The following is a 27,136-nucleotide window of genomic DNA, read 5'->3' as shown; positions in this document are numbered from 1 at the left end:
AACTGGGCCGACTTCGCGGTCAGTTACAGGCTCTACAGTAGGGACGGGCTGCACCTCAATGGGGGAAAAAATGGTTAGACGGCTGGAGGAGCTTTTAAACTAGGATCTGGGGGGGAGGTGTCATACTAATAAGGGGGTAGATAGTGTAGATAGAGAGTGGGTTATAGAAGGGGACAGTGGGGATTTAGTGGGGGCCGGGGTTAGCAAGGAAAATAGGGAGAAGACTGGGAATAACTGTACATTTATAAAAAATAGAACTGCTGGTAACAATAACCTGTTACATACAAAAATTAACCAAGGTAACCAAAAAATCCTGGATAATCACTTTACAGGTAATAGTAATTTAAAATGTATTTTCACAAATGCCAGAAGTCTAGGTAGAAAAATGGGGGAGCTGGAGGCTATGGTACTAGAAGAACACATAGATGTAGTTGGTGTGGCTGAGACATGGTTGGACTCTTCACATGACTGGTCTGTTAATATTGAGGGTTTTACACTATTTAGGAAAGATCCGGTCAATAGAAAAGGTGGTGGCGTGTCCCTGTATGTGAGGAGTGATCTGAAGACAAGTGTGAAAGAGGCAATTGTGCGTGAGAATGGTGAGAATGTGGAAACCTTATGGGTGGAAGTTCAAAGGGATATAAACACTGAAAAAGTAATACTTGGTGTAATCTATAGACCCCCTAACATCACAGAAGAGATAGAAACGCAACTGTATAACCAAATAGAGCAGGCGGCACAGGCTGGTACAGTAGTCATAATGGGAGATTTTAACTTCCCAGACATTGACTGGGGTCATGGTTCTGCCTCAACTGCAAAGGGGAGAAAATTCATCAACTTGCTGCAGGACCACTTTATGGGCCAGTTATTAGAAGCTCCCACTAGGGGCGATGCTCTGTTGGATCTGGTTATTTCTAATGATGCAGAGCTTGTTGGTAATGTTACTGTTCGAGAAACACTAGGTAATAGTGACCACAATATAATTATATTCCCCCTAAACTATAAAAAGCATACTCTGTCAGGCAGAGCAAAGACACAGAATCTCAAAAAGGCTAATTTCCCTGGGTTGAGGGCAGAATTTCAGGGCATAGACTGGGAGCAGCTACTGTCACATAATAATACAGAGGATAAATTTGAGAGCTTAAAATCCACATTGAGTAATTGCACTAAAAAATGTATCCCTTTAAAGAGAGCAATAAAAGTCAAAAAGAGGGCATTTAAAAAATACAAATCTGAGGGGTCAGCTGTAGCGTTTGAAGATTACAAAGGGCATCATAAAATCAGCAAAAAGGAGATAAAATCAGCAAAGATACAAAACGAACAGCAGGTAGCAAAAGAAAGCAAAACAAATCCCAAAAAGTTTTTTAAATATATAAATGCTAAAAAACCTAGGTCTGAGCAGGTAGGGCCCTAAATAATGGTAAAAGGGGGGGGGGGGGTCCTCACTGAAGATAAGGAAAAGGTAGAGTTTCTAAATAGTTTTTTTTAGCTCTGTATATTCAAAAGAAGAGAAATGGTCCAAGAGAAGTTAAATAGGGTAAATGTGAACAAAACTCTGGGTCCAGATGGATTACACCCAAGAGTGCTTAAAGAACTCTGTTCAGTCATTGCTGTGCCCCTGTTTATAATTGTTAAGGATTCTCTAGGGACTGGTACAGTGACAAGTGATTGGCGCAAGGCAAACGTGGTGCCCATATTCAAAAAAGGATCAAGGTCCTCCACAGGTAATTATAGACCAGTTAATTTAACTTCTGTTGTGGGAAAAATGTTTGAAAGAATCTTAAGGGACTACCAGTATATAGAGGAGTATGTGAGTATGTGACTATAAATAATATTATAAGTGCTAACCAGCATGGGTTTACCAAGGACAGAAGTTGTCAGACTAACCTGTTGCCAACATGCAGAGAGGAGACTCAAGCATCGCGCTCAAGCACACGCAGTATTCGGCCGAACACAGTGATGCTTTAGCCGAACTGGTGTTTGGCCGAGCATGCTCGATCCACACTAGCGATGATGGCTTCTCAGGCAGGCTGTCAGAATCCCATAAACTACCATTTACTCTACAATGTATTCAATTGCAGTCTATGGAACAAGTGATCAGAAGATTGCATCAAAAAGTTATATGTACGCCAAAATCTAATAAAGTTCTGGGTGTCAGAAAACAGCAATGCAAAGAAAATTTTAAATCAAAGTTTTTTATTTATTTTTTAAGTAGTAAAACAATTGTTAGTAAGAAAAAAATGTTATGTCATATGTACCTCAAGGAGAGCGCTGTAATATCAAAACAAAAAAAAACTTCACAGAATTGTGTGTTTTTGTTTTTTCAATTTCACCCACAAACATTTTTTCCCATTTTCCTATAGGATAAGGTATGGTAAATTAAATGGAGCTATTAAAAACACAACTTGTGCCACAAAAAAATCTCTGCTATATGAACAAAAAAGTTTTAAAAAGTTGTGGATTTTTTTGAAAGGAAAAAAAAAAAAAAAACACTGCTCCTGCCTGTGCCTGCACTGCTCAGCTAAATCCTGGCATAGCACAGTGGAGTAGGGTTTCCTTTACATATGTACTCCTGCCTGTGCCTGCTCCCCTCAGCTATAAGCTCTGTATAGCACATTGGTGCAGCACCAATGTGCTGTGCCAGGATTTATCTGAGCAGAGCAGGCACAGACAGGAGCAGTGATGTGTTATGCAGAGCTCCTGTCTGTGCCTGCTCTACTCAGCTAAATCCTGGCACAGCACATTGGTGCTGCACCAATGTGCTATACAGAGCTTGTAGCTGAGGGGAGCAGGCAGGAGCAGTGCTGTGTTATGTAGAGCTCCAGCCTGTGCCTGCTCCTCAATTAGCTCTGTATATTACATGTGTAAAGGAAACCGTACTCCAATATGCTATACCAAGATTTAGCTGAGCAGAGCCGGCACAGGCAGGAGCAGTGATATGTGTTCCTGCCAGTACTGAACTTTCTGAGGCCCCTATTCCAGCAGTACCGTGGAATCCGTACACCGCATACATGTCAGCGGTGTTCGGATACCAACAGTGAAAAGCACTATATACACCATGAACTTCAGGGGCCTATTTAACAGTAAAACAGTGAAATCGATAAATGAAGTATATTCCAAAAATTGTAGGGTATTTAGAATCTTTTTAAATTAAGTTGTGTAAAAGGTTAGCTACCCTGTAAATTGAGTACAGAGGTCAGCATGACGGGGCTTTGCAATTCATATTAACATCTTTGTACCAAATGCTATGGTCAACAGAGACACAAAATGTAACATATCTTACCACATTTTACAAAGGCAAAGGCACGTCGGGTCAGTATAGGAGTGTGTAGACAGGTTCCTACTGTACAGCCAACAGCACAGTTTTTCTGCAGACAGAGCATTATACCATTTCACATTATAAAGAGCTGAAATAATTTAACATTTCACCATCATTGATCACCCATGAGCAATAAACATAAGCTTTGTGTGCAGTAATGATGTTATCTATTTGCAGATATTAGGCTTTGTAGTCTTTCATTTATTTCAAATTAAAATACTAATTTTGCCCAGCAGGGGTGTGTTGGAGCTGGCTAAAGACCAGCACTTCTCCTACAGGGCACTGGTAATGTCCAAATGACAATGTCATTTATTTTATAATTGCATTGTGTGTGTGTACAAGATAGAAGCATTAAAACCTGCGGGGGGATATGACATGTTGCTAGCAGCAGGGTCTTATATATTCAATTGCTAGTACGGCAAGGTTGAAAAAAATTCTAATAATAGTAAGAGTGAAATGGACATTCTAAATGCCTGCTGTATGTAATAAGTATTCTATCACGGCTGAAGTGATGACGTAGACACGCTACGTTGCACCTCCCTCCTCCCCCTCCACCTGCCCATGCAACCTATCTGCCATCCCAAATGATCCGAGGGTCTCGCCGCCTCACCTCTTCGCTGCCTCACTGCCTTACCGCCTAACCGCCTAGCCGCTTAACCGCCTAACTGCTACTGAATCCTGGTTTTTGCCCGGACCTTTTAGATCTCCCTTGCTTCACTGTACTGACTGCTCGTTTCCATCTGGAGCTTCGTGGAAGGCCCCTTTCTCTGGTCTCTGCCTGATTGCTTCGGCGTTTTCTGCTCCTTTGCCTCCTGGCGGTCCAGGTATTTTGGTTTAAACAAACACTCCTCCGTGTCCCTCCCTGGCTTGTTCCTTCGGCCCGCCCTACCTCCTATTTCCTTCTGTGTGCTCTCCGCTCCTCCTGTGTTTGTTTTTCAAAGTTTCTTTTTATCTGGTATTCTTTTGAACAAAATATTTGATGGCATTTTCCCCCTTGGTAATTAATATGAGAATGTAAAGAGGGGAAGGGGAGGAAAAGGAAGAAAGAGAGTGAAGAAAGATAAAGGAAAAAGAAGGGAAAACAAGAAAAAAAAGAGAGGAGGAAAAGGGGAGGAGAAGAGGAAAAAAAAGAAAAAAAAGATAAAGGAAACAAAAAAAGGGGAGAAAAAAAATGCCCCAAAGCAAAATAGGCATTCTGCTGAACATACATCGGCTAAAATAGGTAAGAAACCTGCGGGATTGTCTAAAATTGAACAATTCCTGAAGTCCCCAAATGTTGGAACTACAAGAGCGGGACAAAAAGGGTTGCAAGATCTGAATGTAGAAAAAAAAAGGTGGATCCAGAGTGGAAGAAGCATTGGATAACTACATCCAGGGGCGGAGACAGATAATGTAAATGTGCTCTCTAAAGATAAATCCTCACCATTGAATGAAATTTTGGGTGCGTTTAGAAAAAATGGAGAGTTAATAAAAGATATTTCAACTCAACTTGGGGCAATCCAGACCGACATGGCTCAGGACAGAGTAACTATTCTAGAAAGAACTGTTGAGATTCTGGGGAAGGAAGCCAAAGCCTTTAAAATGCAAATCCCTATCTTGAGATCTGAGGGTGATATCTTGGAAGACAGGTCTCGGCGATGTAACGTCAAAATTGTGGGCCTTCCGGAGGACATGGAAGGGGACAATCCTGCTAATATGATACAGAACTTAATTCTGGAGAGGTTCGGAAGGGAACACTTTTCTTCATTATTTTATGTGTAAAGGGCCTATCGGGTTCCAGGGGGTAAACCAACTCCCGGAAGATCCCCGTGGATATTTTTGGCGAAGATCCTTGTTTTACGTGACAGGGATATGATTTTGAGAAAGGCAATGGAGTGCCCCCTTATTCTGTATAATGGAAATAGACTGTCTTTTTTTCCAGATTTTTCCAAGGACATTCATGTTGAGAGACGTATTAAGTACTTATTTGTTTACCCGTCTAAATTGCGGATAATTTTCAATAGTGGGACCTATTACTTCTGATTTAGTGGCAGATTGGCTTGATCAGAATAATATCTGATCCTTTTTTTTTTCCTTTCTCTTTTTCATTGTGGTGTGTGTGTGGGGGGGGGGGGGTAATGAGGTGAGGTGGTCTTAGTTGAGAGATCTCTTCTAAGATGGTGGCGGATCAAGAGTTGGTGGGCTGGGTGGGGGAGGTAGGTAGTTTGCGGGGTTTGTTGCGATGCATCTCCCAGGTTGTGGGGGGAAGAAGTGGGACTTTTTTTTTCCTTTCTTTGAAAATATTGAATTCAGGCCTGGTAGACCTGCTGCTGGTGGCATTCCCACCTGACAGCGGGGGCACAGTGGAAGCACAAGGCGAAGGCAGAGGACGAGAAAGAGGTCGCCAACGCAGCTGGGGCACCGCCAGCACCTCAGAAGGCAGGGTTAGCATGGCCGAATTGTGGAAAAGCTTTGTCAGCACGCCACAACAACCAGCACCACCAGCTGATATGGAATGTCTTAGCAAGAGGCAGCATTTCACCAACATGGTGGAGGAAGTATGTGTGCACACGCCTACACGTACTGAATGACGGGTCTGCCCCCTTCAGCTTCTGGGTCTCCAAATTGAGCACATGGTCTGAGCTTGCCATTTACGCCTTGAAGGTGCTGGCCTGCCCTGCAACCAGTGTATTATCTGAACATGTGTTTAGCATGACTGGAGGGGGTTATCACAGGTTATATTTCCCAATGTTTTGGGGTGTACCCTAATTTTAAAAATAAAATTTAAAACCAAAAACCAGTGTAGGCTACCTCCTCCTCCACCACCGCTTCCACCTACACCGCTACATCCACCGCCTCCTCAACCTCCTACTCCATATGGACCTGGTCCTCCTAGATCAAGATTATTATTTTTTATTTTTACGTATTTTATGTTATTTAAAGTCATTTCCCTATCCACACTTGCCATGCTCTTAACCACATTTTGACGCCATTTTCAGCCCTCTAGCCCTTTCCATTACATTTTTACAGCCATTTTAGTGCTCAAAAGTTTGGGTCCCTATTGACTTCAATGGGGTTCGGGTTCAGGGTCAAGTTCGGGTCAAGCTCGGGTCCCGAACTCGAACTTTTTTCCGAAGTTCGGCCGAATCCGTCGAACCCGAACATCCAGGTGTCCGCTCAACTCTAGTTATGAATACATCTTATACAAACAAAGAAATTCTGAGGATAAAATGGTTTAAGGTATGGGGAGAATGGAATACTTAAATTTTCTCACTATCCCCGTTCCGTCTTTTCTCTGTTGCGGGGATGGGAGACGCATCGCAAAGGGGCAGGAGTTTGGGAGGGAATTGGGGGGGGGGGGGTTAAGGGTATAGAAACTATAATCTTGATGTATTATTTTGTATGGAATTATTATTGCTTAATAAAATGTAAAAATTAAATATCCTATCACTAATAATTAGAATTATTATTATAGTCCTTATTAGGCTTGAGAAAATTGAGTTTCGGATCATATATCCGAATTCGATTCGTTAAAAAACTTTGTGTTAATGCTGTTTCCCTACAGCATTAAATTGGCTCCATGTAGGCAAACTTAATCTCGCCCAAAGTTGCGCGAGACTTCGGTGAATGTCTTCGGTATTCCCATCTGCGTATTCAAAATCGTTTTAAAATAGGAATCTAAAATGATCTTTGGTACTGGCTGGTACCTCGGTACAGAAGCAGACTTCGGATTCCTATTTTAAAATGTTTAAAATACGCAGATAGGAATACCGAAGACATTCACCGAAGTCTCATGCAACTTTGGCCGAGACTAAGTTTGGCTACATGGAGCCAATACATTTTAATGCTGTACGGAAACAGCATTAACAATGAAGTTTCCTAACTAATCGACTTTGGATTTGTGATCCGAAGCTCGATTCGCTCAAACCTAATTATTATCATTATTATTATGCAATTTTAAATTCCTCAACTCTTAAAGAGAACCTGTCACCATAAAAATGCAATGTAATCTGCATGCAGCATGTTATAGAGCAAGAGTTTTGTGGGAAAAGATTCAGTAACTCTTTCTCACTCGCTGAGTCTTCCCGTTGTGGATATAGTTATAGCAGTCAATTACCGCAGCACATGACTCCTAAGCTCACAATGAGCAGATATTTAAGGCACATCTGTCAGCATGATCTACTTTTTTAAACCAGACATACAGCCTTGGGGGGAGGGACAGGAAGGGGTGTAACAAACTGGTGCTCTGAGGGCTTTGGCCAGCCCCTTGGTGCTCCAGTTAGGTCACTAGCATATAAATAAAAATTAGTTTTTCTCAGCAATGGGGCAATGGTGTCACATCTGTGACAGGTCTCAGAAGGTCTGAAAGATTATCTATGCATTAGTGATCTGACAGCCTCTTTTGGTTTCACTTTGTCTGTGTGTTGCTGGTATGTCCACACCTCCTGTTCAGGTGTGGATCATGTGACCTTTACCTCACCCTATTTAGTCTGACTTTACCCATCACTCCTTGCTTGGGATAGCTTCATTTGGTTTTGGAAGAGCTGGAGTGTGGTTCTTGTTGGAGTCCTGTTCATCCATCATCCTCAGAAGTTAAGTGTTCCGCTTGTTGTGTTTTGAATTCTTTCCCCTCCCCTGGTTGTTTACTAGGCCTCAGTGAGACGCTAGGTCCTTCACCAGGGAAGGAACGGGTGTCTCTGCCCTGTCATTATCTTTAGGGCATCCAAGGGTCACCAGGTTTTTTTAGGTTCCTGTGTATGGGTATCTCTACCATCAAGAGGTGCCCATACGGATAGGAGTTAGGCCCAGGAGTAGGGTTTTATAGGTGGTGACCCTTTTCCTTCCCTAGCGGTGAGGCCTAGTGTCTTTCCCCTTCCTTCTTGTTGTCTTTTGGTGTTCTCCCCTACTACATCCGTGACAAATGGATATTCATAATAAAAGGTATTGTTTTTAACAGCATGATCAACCTACCTATCAGGCTGTATGCCTCATATAATGTGGTTGATTATGCTGACAGAGGCTCCATAAATGTATACATTTCAAGCTTTACTGAATATTTTCCCACAAAACTATATATTAATCTGCTCAGCTCCTCCTGCTCTATAACATGACAAAAGACAGTCCAAACAACGCTTACATGTTTTTGGACACACACGGTGCCCTTATTCGTAGCAGCATGTTTGCTACAATGTAACATATGTTACATGGAGTGATTGGCCACAGATGAGACACACACACCCATGTGTCAACTCCATCCACTACTTCATTCACTCCTTGTTGAGATTATATCTATATAAACCTATAACAAATCAGTAGGGCAGCATTGTATAGGTAACATTTAAAACTATTAAGACTTAGATACAAACACCATATTACAACAAGACTGTTCTTTACCCAACATTAGTGTATGTTGTAAATTTACTGACCGCCATTATACACTAAATATTACAATTTGAATATTACCCTTATGATAAATTCTCCCACTGAGTTTTTTTTTCACTTGTGCCACTGCCAAATACCTTTTGGATAGATGCGGCTCGTAACGCTTTAGTGTAGTGCAGCACAGCTTCCTCATGATGATTTATATTTTGATATGCAACACCCATATGATAGTAGGTTTCATAAAGCTGAAAAATACAATGGCTCCATTATCATAAATAGAAACAATGGCAAAACACACTGCAAAACAGAGAAATCTATAAAGTAAACAGCTTAAAATGCTAATACAGTTTTAAAGGGCAAATTTGTACCTATGAAACTGGCTGACCTGTTGCGTGTGTGCTTGGCAGCTGAAGGCATCTGGGTTGGTCCCATGTTCATATTTGTCCGTATTGCTGAGAAAAATGATTTAATATATGCAAATAAGCCTCTAGGAGCAATGGGGTCATTGCCATTACACCTAAAGGCTCAGCTCTGTAACTGCTGTGCCCTCTCCACTTTAATTGACAGAGTCAGGCAGGCATGATGATGTTTTCACTGTCTGGCCCTGTCAATCAAAATTCTGAAAGTGCGGCAGCTGCAGAGAGAGCAGAGCCTCACGGTGTAATGACAACGCCCCCGTTGCTCCTAAAGGTTCATTTGCATATATTAAAACATCATTTTTCTCAGCAATGCAGTTATATAAGTACATGGGACCAACACAGATACCTTCAGCTGCCAAGTACACATGTAATAGGTCAGACAGTTTCATGGGTTAAAATCTGCTGACAGATGCCCTATAAGGAAAGATTACATAGAGCATAATGCCACACAGTTATATGAAATGCAATATAAATGTGCCAAGATGTGGCAAGGTGTGGCAAGATCAATTGTCACCGGTGTATGTGGGCTACATCTGTAAAGTTAGAATGATGCTGATCAATCAATGAACAATCTCATCAACAAGACCCATCATGGAGCTGATTTATGAAAAAAAAAAAACTGCTTGCGCAAAGTGAAAAATGATTGGCAGATCACATTTTCAGCAAACAGAAGTCTGCCATTGCTCATATTTATGTATATGGGCAGCTGGAGATCTTCTCACTTCTTTCTACCTTTCAGTTCTGCTGCTATAATTAGAGATGAGCGAATCCAAGTTGACAACGGATTTCCTTGCTGCACTGACTGGGGGCCCAAATTTCTATTATACAGCTCTGTAATTCCAGCAAACCGTTCTTGTTATTGGGGTGTTACAGCCATTAACAGGGTTTATTACAAGGAAATATTTCTTATGTGGCCTTGTGCGGTGCAGTTATATGTTCTAAAGCATTTTTTGGCTTGTATTAGTGGGAAAAAATGGCTTATTAGCCGTTGTGTGGTGAAGTGCTAAAATTACAGCACTTTTTGTCATGTATTAGTGGCAAAAGAAAAATATATTTTCCGTTCAGCGGTGCAGTTATATGTTCTAAAGCCTTTTGTGACGTGTATTAGTGGCAAAAGTAAAATATATTTGCCCTTCAGCTGTGAAGTTATATGATCTAAAGCCCTTTTTGTCGTGTAATAGTGGCAAAAAAATATATATTTGCCGTTCAGCGGTGCAGTTATATGTTTTAAAGCCTTTTGTGGTGCGTATATGTGGAAAAATATAAATATATTTGCCGTTCAGCGGTGCCGTTATATGTTCTAAAGCCTATTTTTTGTGTGTATTAATGTAAAAAAAGGGCTTATTAGTCGTTGTGTGGTGAAGTAAGAAAAGTACAGTATGTCAGACAGAGAAGTGCCAGGCCCTGCCCAGGGGAGTCTTTCTGGCACAGGCACAGATTGCATCAGAGTAAGGGGCCGTGGCAGCAGGATTCACTTCGAAATACCTGAGCTCGCAGTGTCAGCTACCGGCCGTGTCTTGACCAACAACCTAGCGGTTTTTGAATGGTTTACTCGATCTTCAACTTCGTCGCAAGTGACATCAGACATCCCCAGCCAAGAGTCAGTGGGTTCGTCAGACACAACCCTTAGTTGGCATGGCCCGGGAGCAGGCCCTGTGCCCTCACCTGTCCTCAACCTGCCTCTGTCCTTTTCTGTTCCCTCAGCCAGAGAATTATTGTATGCTGTGGGCTCAGCTCCACTATACAGTGAGGACGAGCTACTAGAAGACGGCCAGCAGCTACTGGCAAGCCAAGATGTGGAGGAGACATCTGCCGCTTCCTTCACTAGGCGGGCAAGTAGTGATGAGGAGAGTGGCATGGGAGCTGGTGTTGTGAGCAGTCAGGCTCCTGACCCAGAGACGGTTGAGAAGGACATTAGTGACGTGCAGACAGTACACAAAGATGATGATGTAGCTGATCGGACTTGGGAGCCGGGTGACGAAGGGGCTTCTTCATCATCGGCAAAATAGGGTGGCAGCTTGCCCGTGATGCAGCAGTGGAGCCAATAAGTCGCTAGCGTGGCCGGGAGTCAGCAGGGTGGCAGCAGTGGGAGGTCGGGAACCAAACGTGCATGGGGTAGACCACCCGCTTCACAGGAGACTACCTGCGCAGGAAGTAGAGGTGCACGGGTTCATTGAGGCAGCGGCGGTAGCAGTCAGTCAGTGCATAGTGTTGGGGGTAAAATCACCTACTCAGCGGTGTGGCATTATTTTGTTAAGCCGCCAGAGGATGTGAACATGGCCATATGTAGACTCTGTGGGCAGAAGGTGAAGCGTGGCCAGGGTGTCAATAATGGCACCATGGCCCTGCGTCAACATATGTAGCATCACCATAAAGTGGCCTGGGAGAACCGTGGCTATGATGTGGTTGTCCAGCCTACCGCAGCAACCGCTGCATCACCAGTGGCATGCAGCCGATTTCAGGCAGTCAAGGCTCCACCACCTCAGCCGAAGGGAGCTGTCTGTCCTTCCCATCATCTGCTGGTCCTGATGTTCCTGCTCCTCGCCCTCCTACTCCTCGTCAGTCATTCCATCAGCAATCGATCACCGAAGCATGATCAACAGTATGCGTGCACTCATCCAACTGTGCAGAAGCTGAACGTGCTCCTGTCCAAGTTGCTGGTGCTGCAGTCCCTCCCTTTCCAAGTGGTGGACTCTGCACCTTTCAGAGAACTGATGGCTTGAGCCGAGCTGAGATGGAGAGTCCCAAGCAGACATTTCTTTGCCAAAAAGGCAGTTCCAGCACTGCACACACATGTAGAACAGAAGATTGGCCAGTCCTTGAGCCTGTCTGTGTGGAGCTGTAACTATGGTCAGGGACAATACATGTCCTTTACTGCCCACTGGGTGAATGTGGTTCCTGCACAGCCACACCAGCAACTTGGCCACGTGACGCCGCTTCCACCTCCACGTTCTCACGCCGTTGGTCCTGCGACAATGTCCACCTCTGCCGCCTCCATCCTCCACCATGTCCTCAGCCTCCACTGCAGGGACAATTCACAGTGCCCCTCCAGCATACCACATGTGCAGGGCACGGCAGTGTCACACTGTTCTGCACCTCGTTTGCCTGGGTAACAGAGTCACATAGGGGAGGAGCTGCTCCATGTCCTTCATTAAGAAATCGAATCCTGGCTTTCTCCATGACAACTCAAAATCGGAACCATGGTGACAGACAATGGGAAAAACATGGTGTCTGCGCTGCGTCAAGGAGGGCCCCCAACATAGGCTGATATGCGACATTTCCACCCGTTGGAATTCCACAATTCCACCCTCCATATGTTGGACCGACTATACAAACAGAGAATAGAGATGTCCCGAACTATTCGCCGGCGAACAGTTCCCGGCGAACATAGCTTGTTCGCCGCGGCGGGCGAACATATGCGATGTTCGGTCCGCCCCCTATACATCATCATTGAGCAATTTTTGACCCTGTACCTCACAGTCAGCAGACACATTCCAGACAATCAGCATACCCTCCCTCCCAGACCCTCCCACCTCCTATCAAAAAGCAAGGACAGCATCCATCTTCGATTCATTCTGAAGCTGCAGTGTCACAAATTTGACTAAATTTAAATCGCAATGCGATTAATACAGGTTATATTAATCGCATTGCGAATTCAACTTAGAGCTGGGTTCCTAATGGTTGTATTGCTAGAATATAACGAAGATTGAGAATATAGTGCTATATTCGTTATATTCGTCAATTCTAGCAATACAACCATTAGGAACTCAGATCTAAGTTGTAATCACAATGCGATTAATATAACCTGTATTAATCGCATTGCGATTACAACTTAGATCTGAGTTCCTAATGGTTGTATTGCTAGAATATAACGAAGATTGAGAATATAGTGCTATATTCGTTATATTCGTCAATTCTAGCAATACAACCATTAGGAACTCAGATTTAAGTTGTAATCGCAATGCGATTAATACAGGTTATATTAATCGCATTGCGAATTTAACTTACCACACTCTTCGTCAACTACGTAATTTTCCATGGGAGTTTTGCCATGGATCCCCCTCCGGCATGCCACAGTCCAGGTGTTAGTCCCCTTGAAACAACTTTTCTATCACTATTGTGGCCAAAAAGAGTCCCTGTGGGTTTTAAAATTCGCCTAACTATTGAAGTCTATGGCGGTTCACCCGGTTCGCCTGTTCGTGAACATTTACGGAAATTCGCGTTCGCCGTTCGCGAACGGAAAATTTTATGTTCGCGACATCTCTAAAAGAGAAAGGCCATAAACTATTTCTTGATGATCCAAGCTGACAGGAGTACTCCCCTATGTAACTTTGAAGTCAGACAGTGGCAGTTCATGCGTGACACCTGCCATTTGCTCAGGCCCTTTGAGGAGGCCATGTTATGTGTCAGTCACCAGGACTATGGGATGAATGATGTCATTCCACTTCTTCATGTCCTGGAACAGATGCTGGTAAATCTGGCTGGTTAGGAGACTGGAGACGTGGCGCCTAGATCTCACGGCCACATGAGCCCTATGGGGGCTGAACTGGAGGAGGACATTATAGCACAAGCAATGTGTAGCGAAATTGGTGGTTTTTACACACAGGTGACAGGAGAGGAGGATCAGTAGCAGCCAGAGGAGCTACAGGGCGATGAGGAAGAGGAAGCAGAGGACCCAGACACCATGGCAGTATGCAGTGGAGTCACTTGCACAAAAGGCCCGATGCACGCTCACTTGCTTGCACAGTGACAGCCGAATTGTCACCATTTGGCAGAGGGATGACTTCTGACTCTCCACCTTGTTGGACCCTCACTACCGGTCCAAAATGGGGGCCTTTTATACACCCGCTGAGAGGCAGGACAAACTGAACTACTATAGAGACATCCTATGAAGTCAGTTGGCCGCTGCCTATCTGCACCATCGTTCATCCTCTCGCAGGTCTGACCGGGGGGGCCCTCTGTGCTCACGTTCCACTACCATGGCTGCTGGGGAGGGGTGGGGTGGCAGGAGCAGTACCAGCTCCATCAGCAGCAGCCTGAGTCTAGAGTCGCTGATGAGCAGCTGTCTTCACCAGTATAGTGACGAAACTACTCACCAGCAGCTAGACATAGAGCAGGAACTGAACCAGCAGGTGGTGGCATACTTGGACAGCACCCTGTCACCCTACATTGAAGATCCGCTGGACTACTTGGCAGCCAAACTGGATTTTTTGCCGCAACTGGCAGAGTTTGCCCTGGAAAAGCTGTCCTGCCCAGCCAGTAGTGTGGCATCAGAGCGGGAGTTTAGGGCTGGGGTCTGGGGCCATAGTTACCCCAAGAAGAACTTGCCTGTCCACACAAAATGTGGAGAGACTGACCTTTGTCAAGATGAATTAGGCATGGATCAGCCAGGATTTGCACCCACCAATGCCTGATGCATCAGACTAGATCATCCATGGTGCCACACCAACACTTTGACAAAAGACCGGTTTCTTCTGGGTACCTATTCTCAGCTACTATTCTATCACTGCCACCCGCCTGATGCCACACATCTGATGCCAAGTGCTCCTTCTTATACCCACCATCATCAGCAGGTACTGTTATTGCCTCCCACCTCCCCACTCTGTCACCGGGTCATGCTGTGGTCTCCTGATGCTGCTGCCACCTCCACACTATGTCACCTTGCCACTCTGTGGCCTCCTGATTTTGCTGCCACCTCCACACTATGTCACCTTGGCACTCTGTGGCCTCCTTATGTTGCTGCCACCTCCACACTATGTCACCTTGCCACTCTGTGGTCTCCTCATGCTGCTGCCACCTCCACACTATGTCACCTTGCCACTGTGTGGCCTCCTGATGCTGCCGCCACCTCCACACTGTCATTGTGCCACTCTGTGGCCTCCTCATGTTGCTTCCACATCCACACTATGTCACCTTGCCACTCTGTGGTCTCCTCATGCTGCTGCCACCTCCACACTATGTCACCTTGCCACTGTGTGGCCTCCTGATGCTGCCGCCACCTCCACACTGTCATTGTGCCACTCTGTGGCCTCCTCATGTTGCTGCCACATCCACACTATGTCACCTTGCCACTCTGTGGTCTCCTCATGCTGCTGCCACCTCCACACTATGTCACCTTGCCACTGTGTGGCCTCCTGATGCTGCCGCCACCTCCACACTGTCATTGTGCCACTATGTGGCCTCCTCTTGATGCTGCTTCCACCACCTCCGCACTCTGTCATTGTGCCACTCTCAGGCCAAAAGCAGGAGTGGGTACAAAACACAAAACACATGCAAATATTCCATTCATGTGTCATCTCTGTTTTGGATCCACTCCTGTTTTTTTTTTTGGCATTAGCAATACTGATGGATTACTGACCAAATGCTGACCGAGTGAAGGCAGATGCTCCACAGACAGGAACCATTTTTTGGGGGTTATTGTTCTGATGGATCAGAAGAAGGGCAAAATAATCAGTGACGTCAACACAAACTTACTGCTGACACCCTCTCCACTCTGTCGGGGGGCTCTACTTGTATAAGCGTTTAATAGAACAGTTTTGTAGACATCTATGTGGAATCAGCTGACGATGGTGTAAAAGGAGCGAGCTTTTTCTTGATGCTAACATCGATCTGTAAGGCTGAGTTCATACTTGAGTTATTTGGTCAGTTTTGGCCCCGTGACTGCCCAAATAAGTGAAATGTGCAGTGATTCTAAGAGCGACACCTGTCATCTGCATGTCATACTGACTCGCAGTATTATTTCACTACCACAGCAGACTCCCTATGCATGTTACTGCAAGTCACAGTGTTATGCACCACTATAAAGGCTCTCTGCAGCCAGGAAATAGCTGTTTTTTTATGTGATTCGCCACAAATAAGTTCGGATCGAACCAAATTTTTGAAAGTTTCGCTCATCTCTAGCTATAATCTTTATTGTACAGCGCTCCCTTTTTGCATTGCATAGTTACACAACTGTTTGAGAATAGGCTTTATGCCACATTCACAATTATGTCATATGAACTTTAGAAGCAATTTTTTTCAGTAAGATTAGTTTTGTGCATTACATAATGTTTTTGGCAAGAGACCAATGTTACATAATATAAAACAATAAAAGCGAGTAATTAGGCCATTGTTATCTGACTGGAAGTAAGAATTAAAAGTTATGATTAAAATTACCAATTGTTTAAGCTGTGGATCCATTTCCACCTTTTCAGAGATTTTAATTGTGTTAAGAAATCTCAGTAGCTTCTTATAGTTTTCTATTGCCTAAATGGGTATATAAAATAGAATAATGACACAACTGTACTTGTTAGGGATTAAAAGGCAAATTATTTGATCTATCTACAGTATCTATCTACAGTACAGTGGTTCCCCCACATGCAATATTAACTGGTTCAAGGATGACCATTGTATGTTAAAACCATTGTAAATTGAGTATTAAGCCCCAAAATGTCATCCAAGATAAGAGAAAATTAAGATTTAAGATAAATAAGCATATAACTAAGACAGATAAAACAAGTCCTTACATATATCAGTAAGGAATAGCTGCTAACTAGCAACTAATACAGCTATTTTACCAGAGAAGTGGCCTTGATTGGTTGGATCTGAGTCTGAGATTGTATGAGTTGTATGTTGAGTCTGGTTTCAACTTACGATGGGTCAGAAAAGAGCATAGTATGTTGATAATATTGTATCCTGAGGCCATGGTATCTTGAGGAGAGTTGAGCGGACACCTGGATGTTCGGGTTTGACAGGTTCGGCCGAACTTCAGAAAAAAGTTCGAGTTCGGGACCCGAACTTGACCCCGAACCCCATTGAAGTCAATGGGGACCTGAACTTTTGAGCACTAAAATGTCAGTAAAAATGTCATGGAAAGGGCTAGAGGGCTGCAAATGGCATCAAAATGTGGTTAAGAGCATGGCAAGTGCTCTGCAAACAAATGTGGATAGGGAAATGACTTTAAATAACATAAAAAATAATAATCTTGATCTAGGAGGAAGAGGTCCATATGGAGTAGGAGGTTGAGGAGGCGGTGGATATGGCAGTGTAGGTGGAAGCGGCGGTGGAGGAGGAGGAGGTAGCCTACACTGCTTTTTGGTTTTAAATTTATTTATATTTTTTCAAATTAGGGCACACCCCAAAACATTGGGAAATACAACCTGTGACAACCCCCTCCAGTCGTGCTAAACACATGTTCAGACAATACACTGGCTGCATGAGCCCAATTTGGAGACCCAGAAGTTGCAGGGGCACGATGTTCACGATCCAATTTGATATCTGCTCTATCAACTTTCGATGTTCTTTTATGCGCCTACCATGGTGATCACGGGTGGCGGGGAATCAGGGTTCCAGGCTGGAGAGGGAGCGTGAGAAAGAGAGACCACATCCAAGGGAGGATTCATTTTTTCAAATTTAAAATTATAGAGCGGAAATATGGGACAAAGTATTAAAGTGTAAAAGTGGGACAACTTTTTAAAGTTTAAGCATTGAATGAAAGGATGTGTTGCGCATCAATTAAAGAAGAATTTCTGAAATTTTATTCCCTGTCACCTATGCAGAGCAGGGGTTTCTATCCGGCAAAATTTGAAAAATGTCACCTGACAATGTAATTGACGATTTTTTTTAAATTTATGTTCCTGTCACCTATGTAGAGGTGCCCCAGTGACCAGTGGCGTCTCTAGCTTTCAAATTTTGGGGGGGCATACTGGGGGCCAGGACAAAAGTAGGGGGGTAGCTATAACAACGATACATTTACACAAGTATGCTTAGAAATGCTGCGATACTTTACCCAATACCTAAAACCGCAATGGGGAAGAAAACCCCCAATCACTCAGATTTCAACATGTCCTAGCTGCCTGGGGATCTGTAGATGACACTTATGGAGGGGGATCTGTGGATGACACATACCGTTTATAGCATCTTATGCTATGTGTCATCCACAGATCCATCCCTCTCCCTATAAGGCCCCATTCACACATCCGAAATTTGCGTAACGGAATTGCGGACCCATTCATTTCTATAGGGCAGCACGACGTGCTGCCGTATACGGAAATGCGGACCCGCACTTCCGGGTCCGCAATTCCGTTCACGAAAAAAATGCGGACCCGCACATTGCCGCTGTTACGGACGTCTGAATGGAGCCTAACAGTGTCATCCACAGAGTGGCACAGATCCCCCCCCCATAACCGTGTCATCTACAGATCCCCCTCCCTATAACAGTGTCATCTACAGATTCACCCCCCGTAACAGTGTCATGACATCCACAGACCCCTGATCCCCCTCCCTATAACACTATAAGAGTATCATCCACAGATCCCTCCCCCCTATAACAGTGTAATGACTCATGACATCCACAGACCACAGATCACCCTCCCACCGCTCACATTTGAACATGATTTCTCTAAACGGTAAAGTAGTAAACACTGTAATCATCCAGGCTGCACTGACATTAACTTTAAAGGGGTTCTGCATTTTCATTTAACTGATGATCTATCCTCTGGATAGATCATCAGCTTCTGATCGGCGGGGGTCAGACACCCGGTACCCCGCCGATCAGCTGTTTGAGAAGGCACCGGCGCTCCAGTAGCACCGCGGCCTTCTCACTGTTTACCGCCGGCCCACTGACTGACATCACGACTAGTATCAACTAGCCTGAGCGCGGCTAAGCTCTGTTCACTTGAATGGAGCTTAGCCCCGCCCACGCTAGTTGATTCTAGTCGTAACTCGTGACATCACTGGGCCGGCGGTAAACAGTGAGAAGGCCGCGGCGCTACTGGAGCGCCGGTGCCTTCTCAAGCAGCTAATCGGCGGGGGTCCCGGGTGTCTGACCCGGGATCCCCACCGATCAGAAGCTGATGATCTATCCAGAGGATAGATCATCAGTTAAATTAAAGTGCAGAACCTCTTTAACTTTTAAATCAGGAAGATTCAGGGGCAGCCGCCAGCCAGCTCTCCTCTCAGACTCAGTCAGAGTCAGATCTAATCTCTCTAGTTAGAATAGAAAGAGACTTAGTCAGTAGAGTTGAGTGAACACCTGGATGTTCGGGTTCAAGAAGTTCGGCCGAACTTCCCGGAAATGTTTGGGTTCGGGATCCGAACCCGACCCGAACTTCGTCCCGAACCCGAACCCCATTGAAGTCAATGGGGACCAGAACTTTTTGGCACTAAAAAGGCTGTAAAACAGCCCAGGAAAGGGCTAGAGGGCTGCAAAAGGCAGCAAAATGTAGTTAAATCCCCTGCAAACAAATGTGGATAGGGAAATGAATAAAAATAAAAATAAAATAAAATAAATAAAAATTAACCAATATCAATTGGAGAGAGGTCCCATAGCAGAGAATCTGGCTTCATGTCAGCAGAGAATCAGTCTTCATGTCATAGCAGAGAATCAGGCTTCACGTCACCCACCACTGTAACAGTCCATTGTCAGATATTTAGGCCCCGGCACCCAGGCAGAGGAGAGAGGTCCCATAACATAGAATCTGGCTTCATGTCAGCAGAGAATCAGTCTTCATGTCATAGCAGAGAATCATGCTTCACGTCACCCACCACTGGAACAGTCCATTGTCAGATATTTAGGCCCCGGCACCCAGGCAGAGGAGAGAGGTCCCATAACAGAGATTCAGGCTTCATGTCAGCAGAGAATCAGTCTTCATGTCATAGCAGAGAATCAGGCTTCATGTCACCCACCACTGGAACAGTCCATTGTCAGATATTTAGGCCCAGGCAGAGGAGAGAGGTCCCATAGCAGAGAATCTGGCTTCATGTCAGCAGAGAATCAGTCTTCATGTCATAGCAGAGAATCAGGCTTCACGTCACCCACCACTGCAACAGTCCATTGTCAGATATTTAGGCCCCGGCACCCAGGCAGAGAAGAGAGGTCCCATAACATAGAATCTGGCTTCATGTCAGCAGAGAATCAGTCTTCATGTCATAGCAGAGAATCAGGCTGCACGTCACCCAACACTGGAACAGGCCACTGTCACACATTTAGGCCCCGGCACCCAGACAGAAGAGAGGCTTCATGTCAGCGACTCAGCAGAGAATCAGTCTTCATGTCATAGCAGAGAATCATGCTTCACGTCACCCAACACTGGAACAGGCCACTGTCAGATATTTTTAGGCCCCGGCACCCAGACAGAGGAGAGCTTCATTCAACTTTGGGTTGCCCCGCAATATAATGGTAAAATGAAAATAAATATAGGATTGAATGAGGAAGTGCCCTGGAGTACAATAATATATGGTTAAGGGGAGGTAGTAAATGTCTAATCTGCACAAGGGATGGACAGGTCCTGTGGGATCCATGCCTGGTTCATTTTTATGAACGTCAGCTTGTCCACATTGGCTGTAGACAGGCGGCTGCGTTTGTCTGTAATGACGCCCCCTGCCGTGCTGAATACACGTTCAGACAAAACGCTGGCCGCCGGGCAGGCCAGCACCTCCAAGGCATAAAAGGCTAGCTCTGGCCACGTGGACAATTTGGAGACCCAGAAGTTGAATGGGGCCGAACCATCAGTCAGTACGTGGAGGGGTGTGCACACGTACTGTTCCACCATGTTAGTGAAATGTTGCCTCCTGCTAACACGTTCCGTATCAGGTGGTGGTGCAGTTAGCTGTGGCGTGGTGACAAAACTTTTCCACAGTTCTGCCATGCTAACCCTGCCCTCAGAGGAGCTGGCCGTGACACAGCTGCGTTGGCGACCTCTTGCTCCTCCTCTGCCTTCGCCTTGGGCTTCCACTTGTTCCCCTGTGACATTTGGGAATGCTCTCAGTAGCGCATCTACCAATGTGCGCTTGTACTCGCGCATCTTCCTATCACGCTCCAGTGCAGGAAGTAAGGTGGGCACATTGTCTTTGTACCATGGATCCAGCAGGGTGGCAACCCAGTAGTCCGCACAAGTTAAAATGTGGGCAACTCTGCTGTCGTTGCGCAGGCACTGCAGCATGTAGTCGCTCATGTGTGCCAGGCTGCCCAGAGGTAAGGACAAGCTGTCCTCTGTGGGGGGCGTATCGTCATCGTCCTGCGTTTCCCCCCAGCCACGCACCAGTGATGGGCCCGAGCTGCACTGGGTGCCACCCCGCTGTGAACATGCTTCATCTTCATCCTCCTCCACCTCCTCCTCATCCTAGTCCTCCTCGTCCTCCAGTAGTGGGCCCTGTCTGGCCACATTTGTACCTGGCCTCTGCTGTTGCAAAAAACCTCCCTCTGAGTCACTTCGAAGAGACTGGCCTGAAAGTGCTAAAAATGACCCCTCTTCCTCCTCCTCCTGCTCCTGGGCCACCTCCTCTTCCATCATCGCCCTAAGTGTTTTCTCAAGGAGACATAGAAGTGGTATTGTAACGCTGATAACGGCGTCATCGCCACTGGCCATGTTGGTGGAGTACTCGAAACAGCGCAACAGGGCACACAGGTCTCGCATGGAGGCCCAGTCATTGGTGGTGAAGTGGTGCTGTTCCGCAGTGCGACTGACCCGTGCGTGCTGCAGCTGAAACTCCACTATGGCCTGCTGCTGCTTGCACAGTCTGTCCAGCATGTGCAAGGTGGAGTTCCACCTGGTGGGCACGTCGCATATGAGGCGGTGAGCAGGAAGGCCGAAGTTACGCTGTAGCGCAGACAGGCGAGCAGCGGCAGGATGTGAACGCCGGAAGCGCCAACAGACGGCCCGCACTTTATGCAGCAGCTCTGACATGTTGGGGTAGTTGTGAATGAACTTCTGCACCACCAAATTCAACACATGCGCCAGGCAAGGGATGTGCGTCAAACCGGCTAGTCCCAGAGCTGCAACGAGATTTCGCCCATTATCACACACCACCAGGCCGGGCTTGAGGCTCACCGGCAGCAACCACTCGTCGGTCTGTTGTTCTATACCCCGCCACAACTCCTGTGCGGTGTGGGGCCTGTCCCCCAAACATATGAGTTTCAGAATGGCCTGCTGACGTTTACCCCGGGCTGTGCTGAAGTTGGTGGTGAAGGTGTGTGGCTGACTGGATGAGCAGGTGGAAGAAGAGGAGGAGGAAGCTGAGTAGGAGGAGGAGACAGGAGGCAAAGAATGTTGCCCTGCGATCCTTGGCGGCGGAAGGACGTGCGCCAAACAGCTCTCCGCCAGGGGCCCAGCTGCCACTACATTTACCCAGTGTGCAGTTAGGGAGATATAGCGTCCCTGGCCGTGCTTACTGGTCCACGTATCTGTGGTTAGGTGGACCTTGCCACAGATGGCGTTGCGCAGTGCACACTTGATTTTATCGGATACTTGGTTGTGCAGGGAAGGCACGGCTCTCTTGGAGAAGTAGTGCCGGCTGGGAACAACATACTGTGGGACAGCAAGCGATATGAGCTGTTTGAAGCTGTCTGTGTCCACCAGCCTAAATGACAGCATTTCATAGGCCAGTAGTTTAGAAATGCTGGCATTCAGGGCCAGGGATCGAGGGTGGCTAGGTGGGAATTTACGCTTTCTCTCAAATGTTTGTGAGATGGAGAGCTGAACGCTGCCGTGTGACATGGTTGAGATGCTTGGTGACGCAGGTGGTGGTGTTGGTGGTACATCCCATGTTTGCTGGGCGGCAGGTGCCAACGTTCCTCCAGAGGCGGAGGAAGAGGCTGAGGCGGCAGCAGCAGAAGAGGCCGAGGCGGCAGCAGCAGAAGAGGTAGCAGGGGGAGCCTGAGTGATTTCCTTGTTTTTAAGGTGTTTACTCCACTGCAGTTCATGCTTTGCATGCAGGTGCCTGGTCATGCAGGTTGTGCTAAGGTTCAGAACGTTAATGCCTCGCTTCAGGCTCTGATGGCACAGCGTGCAAACCACTCGGGTCTTGTCGTCAGCACATTGTTTGAAGAAGTGCCATGCCAGGGAACTCCTTGAAGCTGCCTTTGGAGTGCTCGGTCCCAGATGGCGGCGGTCAGTAGCAGGCGGAGTCTCTTGGCGGCGGGTGTTCTGCTTTTGCCCACTGCTCCCTCTTTTGCTACGCTGTTGGCTCGGTCTCACCACTGCCTCTTCCTCCGAACTGTGAAAGTCAGTGGCACGACCTTCATTCCAGGTGGGGTCTAGGACCTCATCGTCCCCTGCATCGTCTTCCACCCTGACCTCCTGTTCAGTCTGCACACTGCAGAAAGACGCAGCAGTTGGCACCTGTGTTTCGTCATCATCAGAGACGTGCTGAGGTGGTATTCCCATGTCCTCATCATCAGGAAACATAAGTGGTTGTGTGTTAGTGCATTCTATCTCTTCCACCCCTGGGGAAGGGCTAGGTGGATGCCCTTGGGAAACCCTGCCAGCAGAGTCTTCAAACAGCATAAGAGACTGCTGCATAACTTGAGGCTCAGACAGTTTTCTGATATGCATGGGGGTGATGTGACAGACTGATGGGCTTGGTTTTCATGCGCCATCTGTGCGCTTTCTGCAGAAGACTGGGTGGGAGATAATGTGAACGTGCTAGATCCACTGTCAGCCACCCAATTGACTAATGCCTGTACCTGCTCAGGCCTTACCATCCTTAGAACGGCATTGGGCCCCAACAAATATGGCTGTAAATTCTGGCGGCTACTGGGACCTGAGGTAGTTGGTTCACTACGACGTGTGGCTGTGGCAGAACGGCCACGTCCTCTCCCAGCACCAGAGGGTCCACTAACACCACCACGACCATGTCCCCGTCCGCGTCCCTTACTAGATGTTTTCCTCATTGTTACCGTTCACCACAATAAGAAAAACATTATTTGGCCCAATGTATTGAATTCAAATTCAGGCCTTTTTTTACAGACACCTAACACTATCTGGCTATCTATTTAGGTACCGTATTACACTAATACAGGCACAGCAGTAATGACAGATTTAGCTGAATATAAATTTGAGGCCTAGTATTTAGGCGCTGGGTGACAGGTATACGTTTACGGACAGAATTAGACTTGAATATGCACAGTAGTGTGTGTATGAAGTTATTGAGAATGACCCTATCAGCACCTTGAATCTAATATACCCTTTTAGGGATAGATTTAAAGTAGGCCTGATACAGCAGAAACTACTAATTTAGGAAATTGCTAGGTTGGGAATTGTATTTCAACCCAGAACAAAAACTGTGCTTTGACGGACACAATATAACTTGACCAGCTACAGCAATAACCACAGATTTAGCTGAATATAAATTTGAGGCCTATTATTTAGGCGCTGAGTGACAGGTATACGTTTACGGACAGAATTAGACTTGGATATACACAGTAGCGTGTGTGTGAAGTTATTGAGAATGACCCTATCAGCACCTTGAATCTAATATACCCTTTTAATGAATAGATTTAAAGTAGCCCTGATATAGCAGAAACCACTAATTTAGGAAATTGCTAAGTTGGGAATTGTATTTCAACCCAGAACAAAAATATATCCTTTGCTAGACAGCAGACAGTATTACAATTGGCTGGCCACAGCTGAAACACCAGATTTAGGGTACTGCTATTTTGGCAATTGTATTTCACCCCTCAATAAAATAGCAAGCACAGCCAAGCCCCTGATGTAGGATATAGCAAAAAAATAACCACACTATTGATGGTTAAATGGACTTGGTGGCAGATTGCCCCTGATGTAGGATATAGCCAAAAAATAACCACACTATTGATGATTAAATGGACTTGGTGGCAGCTTGCCCCTGATGTAGGATATAGCCAAAAAATAACCACACTATTGATGGTTAAATGGACTTGGTGGCAGCTTGCCCCTGATGTAGGATATAGCCAAAAAATAACCACACTATTGATGGTTAAATGGACTTGGTGGCAGCTTGCCCCTGATGTAGGATATAGCAAAAAAATAACCACACTATTGATGGTTAAATGGACTTGGTGGCAGCTTGCCCCTGATGTAGGATATAGCCAAAAAATAACCACACTATTGATGGTTAAATGGACTTGGTGGCAGCTTGCCCCTGATGTAGGATATAGCCAAAAAATAACCACACTATTGATGGTTAAATGGACTTGGTGGCAGCTTGCCCCTGATGTAGGATATAGCAAAAAAATAACCACACTATTGATGGTTAAATGGACTTGGTGGCAGCTTGCCCCTGATGTAGGATATAGCCAAAAAATAACCACACTATTGATGGTTAAATGGACTTGGTGGCAGCTTGCCCCTGAAGTAGGATATAGCCAAAAAATAACCACACTATTGATGGTTAAATGGACTTGGTGGCAGCTTGCCCCTGATAGGATATAGCAAAAAAATAACCACACTATTGATGGTTAAATGGACTTGGTGGCAGCTTGCCCCTGATGTAGGATATAGCCAAAAAATAACCACACTATTGATGGTTAAATGGACTTGGTGACAGCTTGCCCCTGATGTAGGATATAGCAAAAAAATAACCACACTATTGATGGTTAAATGGACTTGGTGGCAGCTTGTGCTGGCGCACAACAAGACACAAAATGGCCGCCGATCACCCCAGAAAAAAGTGACTGAAAAACGCTCTGGGCAGCCTAAAAACAGTGAGCAATTGAATAGCAGCAGTTCAATGATCCACAGCTGTAGATCGATCACTGACTTAAGTGTTTTGGAGGAGTTAATCACTGCCTAATCTCGCCCTAACGTCGCAGCTGCAACCTCTCCCTACACTAAGCACAGCAGAGTGAAGTGCGGCGCTACGTGACTCCAGCTTAAATAGAGGCTGGGTCACATGCTGCACTGGCCAATCACAGCCATGCCAATAGTAGTAGGCATGGCTGTGATGGCCTCGTGGGGCAAGTAGTTTGACGCTTGTTGATTGGCTGCTTTGCAGCCTTTCAAAAAGAGCCAAGAAAACAACGAACACCGAACCCGGACTTTTACTAAAATGTTCGGGTCCGTGTCACGGACACCCCAAAATTCGGTACGAACCCGAACTATACAGTTCGGGTTCGCTCATCCCTATTAGTCAGTCCACTCAGTCACTAGTCACTACTTGTAAGTTGTACCTTATTATTATTAAGTTAACCTGCTACACCGTCACCACTAGGTCAGGCTCAGTCAGTCTTAGTCCAGTCTGTTCGGTATCGGTAGGGTAAGGTAGGGCCACGCCACGCCATACACTGTCTGTCTCACAGTCTCTAGTCTGGGCCTGGCTGGCTTAAAGGGCTTCTGTCACCCCACTAAAGTCATATATTTTTTTTTGGGCAACTTAAATTCCTTATAATGCGATATATCAATATATAATGCTCTTACTCATTTTGGTTGGGCAGTTTATTCAAAAAACTGACTTTTATAATATGTAAATGAGCTCTCTACCAGCAAGTAGGGCTCCTTTCATAAAGATGCCCCCTCCTCATGTTGATTGACAGGGCCAGCGAACGCGCTCGTCCTCTGGCTGGCCCTGTCTGCGTTCAAAATCTGGCGCAGCGCCTTACCTGTCCACAGTCGGCGCAGGCGCACTGATAGGAGGACGCTTGCTCGGCCGCTCCATCCTCAATGCGCCTGCGCTGATGACGTCACATCTACACCTAGCGCAGGCGCACTGAGGATGGAGCGGCCGAGCGAGCGTCCTCCTCTCAGTGCGCCTGCGCCGACTGAAGACCGGTACGGCGCAGGCGCCAGATTTTGAACGCAGACAGGGCCAGCCAAAGGATGAGTGCGTTCGCTGGCCCTGTCAATCAACATGAGGAGGGGGCGTCTTTATGAAAGGAGGATGCGGCTGCTACCAGCAAGTAACCGCCCTACTTGCTGGTAGAGAGCTCATTTACATATTATAAAAGTCCGTTTTTTGAAGAAACTGCCCAACCAAAATGAGTAAGAGCATTATATATTGATATATCGCATTATAAGGAATTTAAGTTGCCAAAAAAAATTTAGTGGGGTGACAGAAGCCCTTTAAGCAGCTGCTGCCAGTAGTTGAATGAATCAGAATCAGCTAGTCTCGACTAGCGGCGTGCTGATTTATGCACAGCACTGCCACTGAGTCTGACTGAGTCTGACTCAACTGGTCAGGTCCTGGGGCTGGGGGCGGGGCTGGGGACGCGGCGCGGCGGCGGTGGGTGGAGACTAGAAAGTGAGACCGCAACGGCACCGAGTCCGAGACTCAGTCAGATCAGATCATCAGATGTGAAGAAGAT

At 46.0% G+C, this 27,136-nt stretch overlaps 1 protein-coding gene across 2 annotated transcripts in view; it reads right to left on the bottom strand.

The window, feature by feature from the left end:
• LOC120981567 overlaps positions 1 to 27,136 on the bottom strand; it is a 180,638-nt gene that overhangs the window by 128,553 nt on the left and 24,949 nt on the right. Inside the window, exons 2-4 of one of the 2 annotated variants that reach the window (XM_040411107.1) lie at positions 16,255 to 16,344; positions 8,818 to 8,925; positions 3,284 to 3,368 (exon numbers count right to left, since the gene is read on the bottom strand). In XM_040411107.1, coding sequence (XP_040267041.1) covers positions 3,284 to 3,368; positions 8,818 to 8,925; positions 16,255 to 16,344 — 283 coding nt within the window. The remainder of the gene's footprint in view (positions 1 to 3,283; positions 3,369 to 8,817; positions 8,926 to 16,254; positions 16,345 to 27,136) is intronic. The other variant, XM_040411113.1, reaches the window with a different exon arrangement.

This window comes from Bufo bufo, chromosome 1 (assembly GCF_905171765.1).
Source record: "Bufo bufo chromosome 1, aBufBuf1.1, whole genome shotgun sequence".
Taxonomy (NCBI): Eukaryota; Metazoa; Chordata; class Amphibia; order Anura; family Bufonidae; genus Bufo; species Bufo bufo.
The sequence above is the reverse complement of the archived record's forward strand: the minus strand, read 5'-3'. Positions and strand labels throughout refer to the sequence as shown.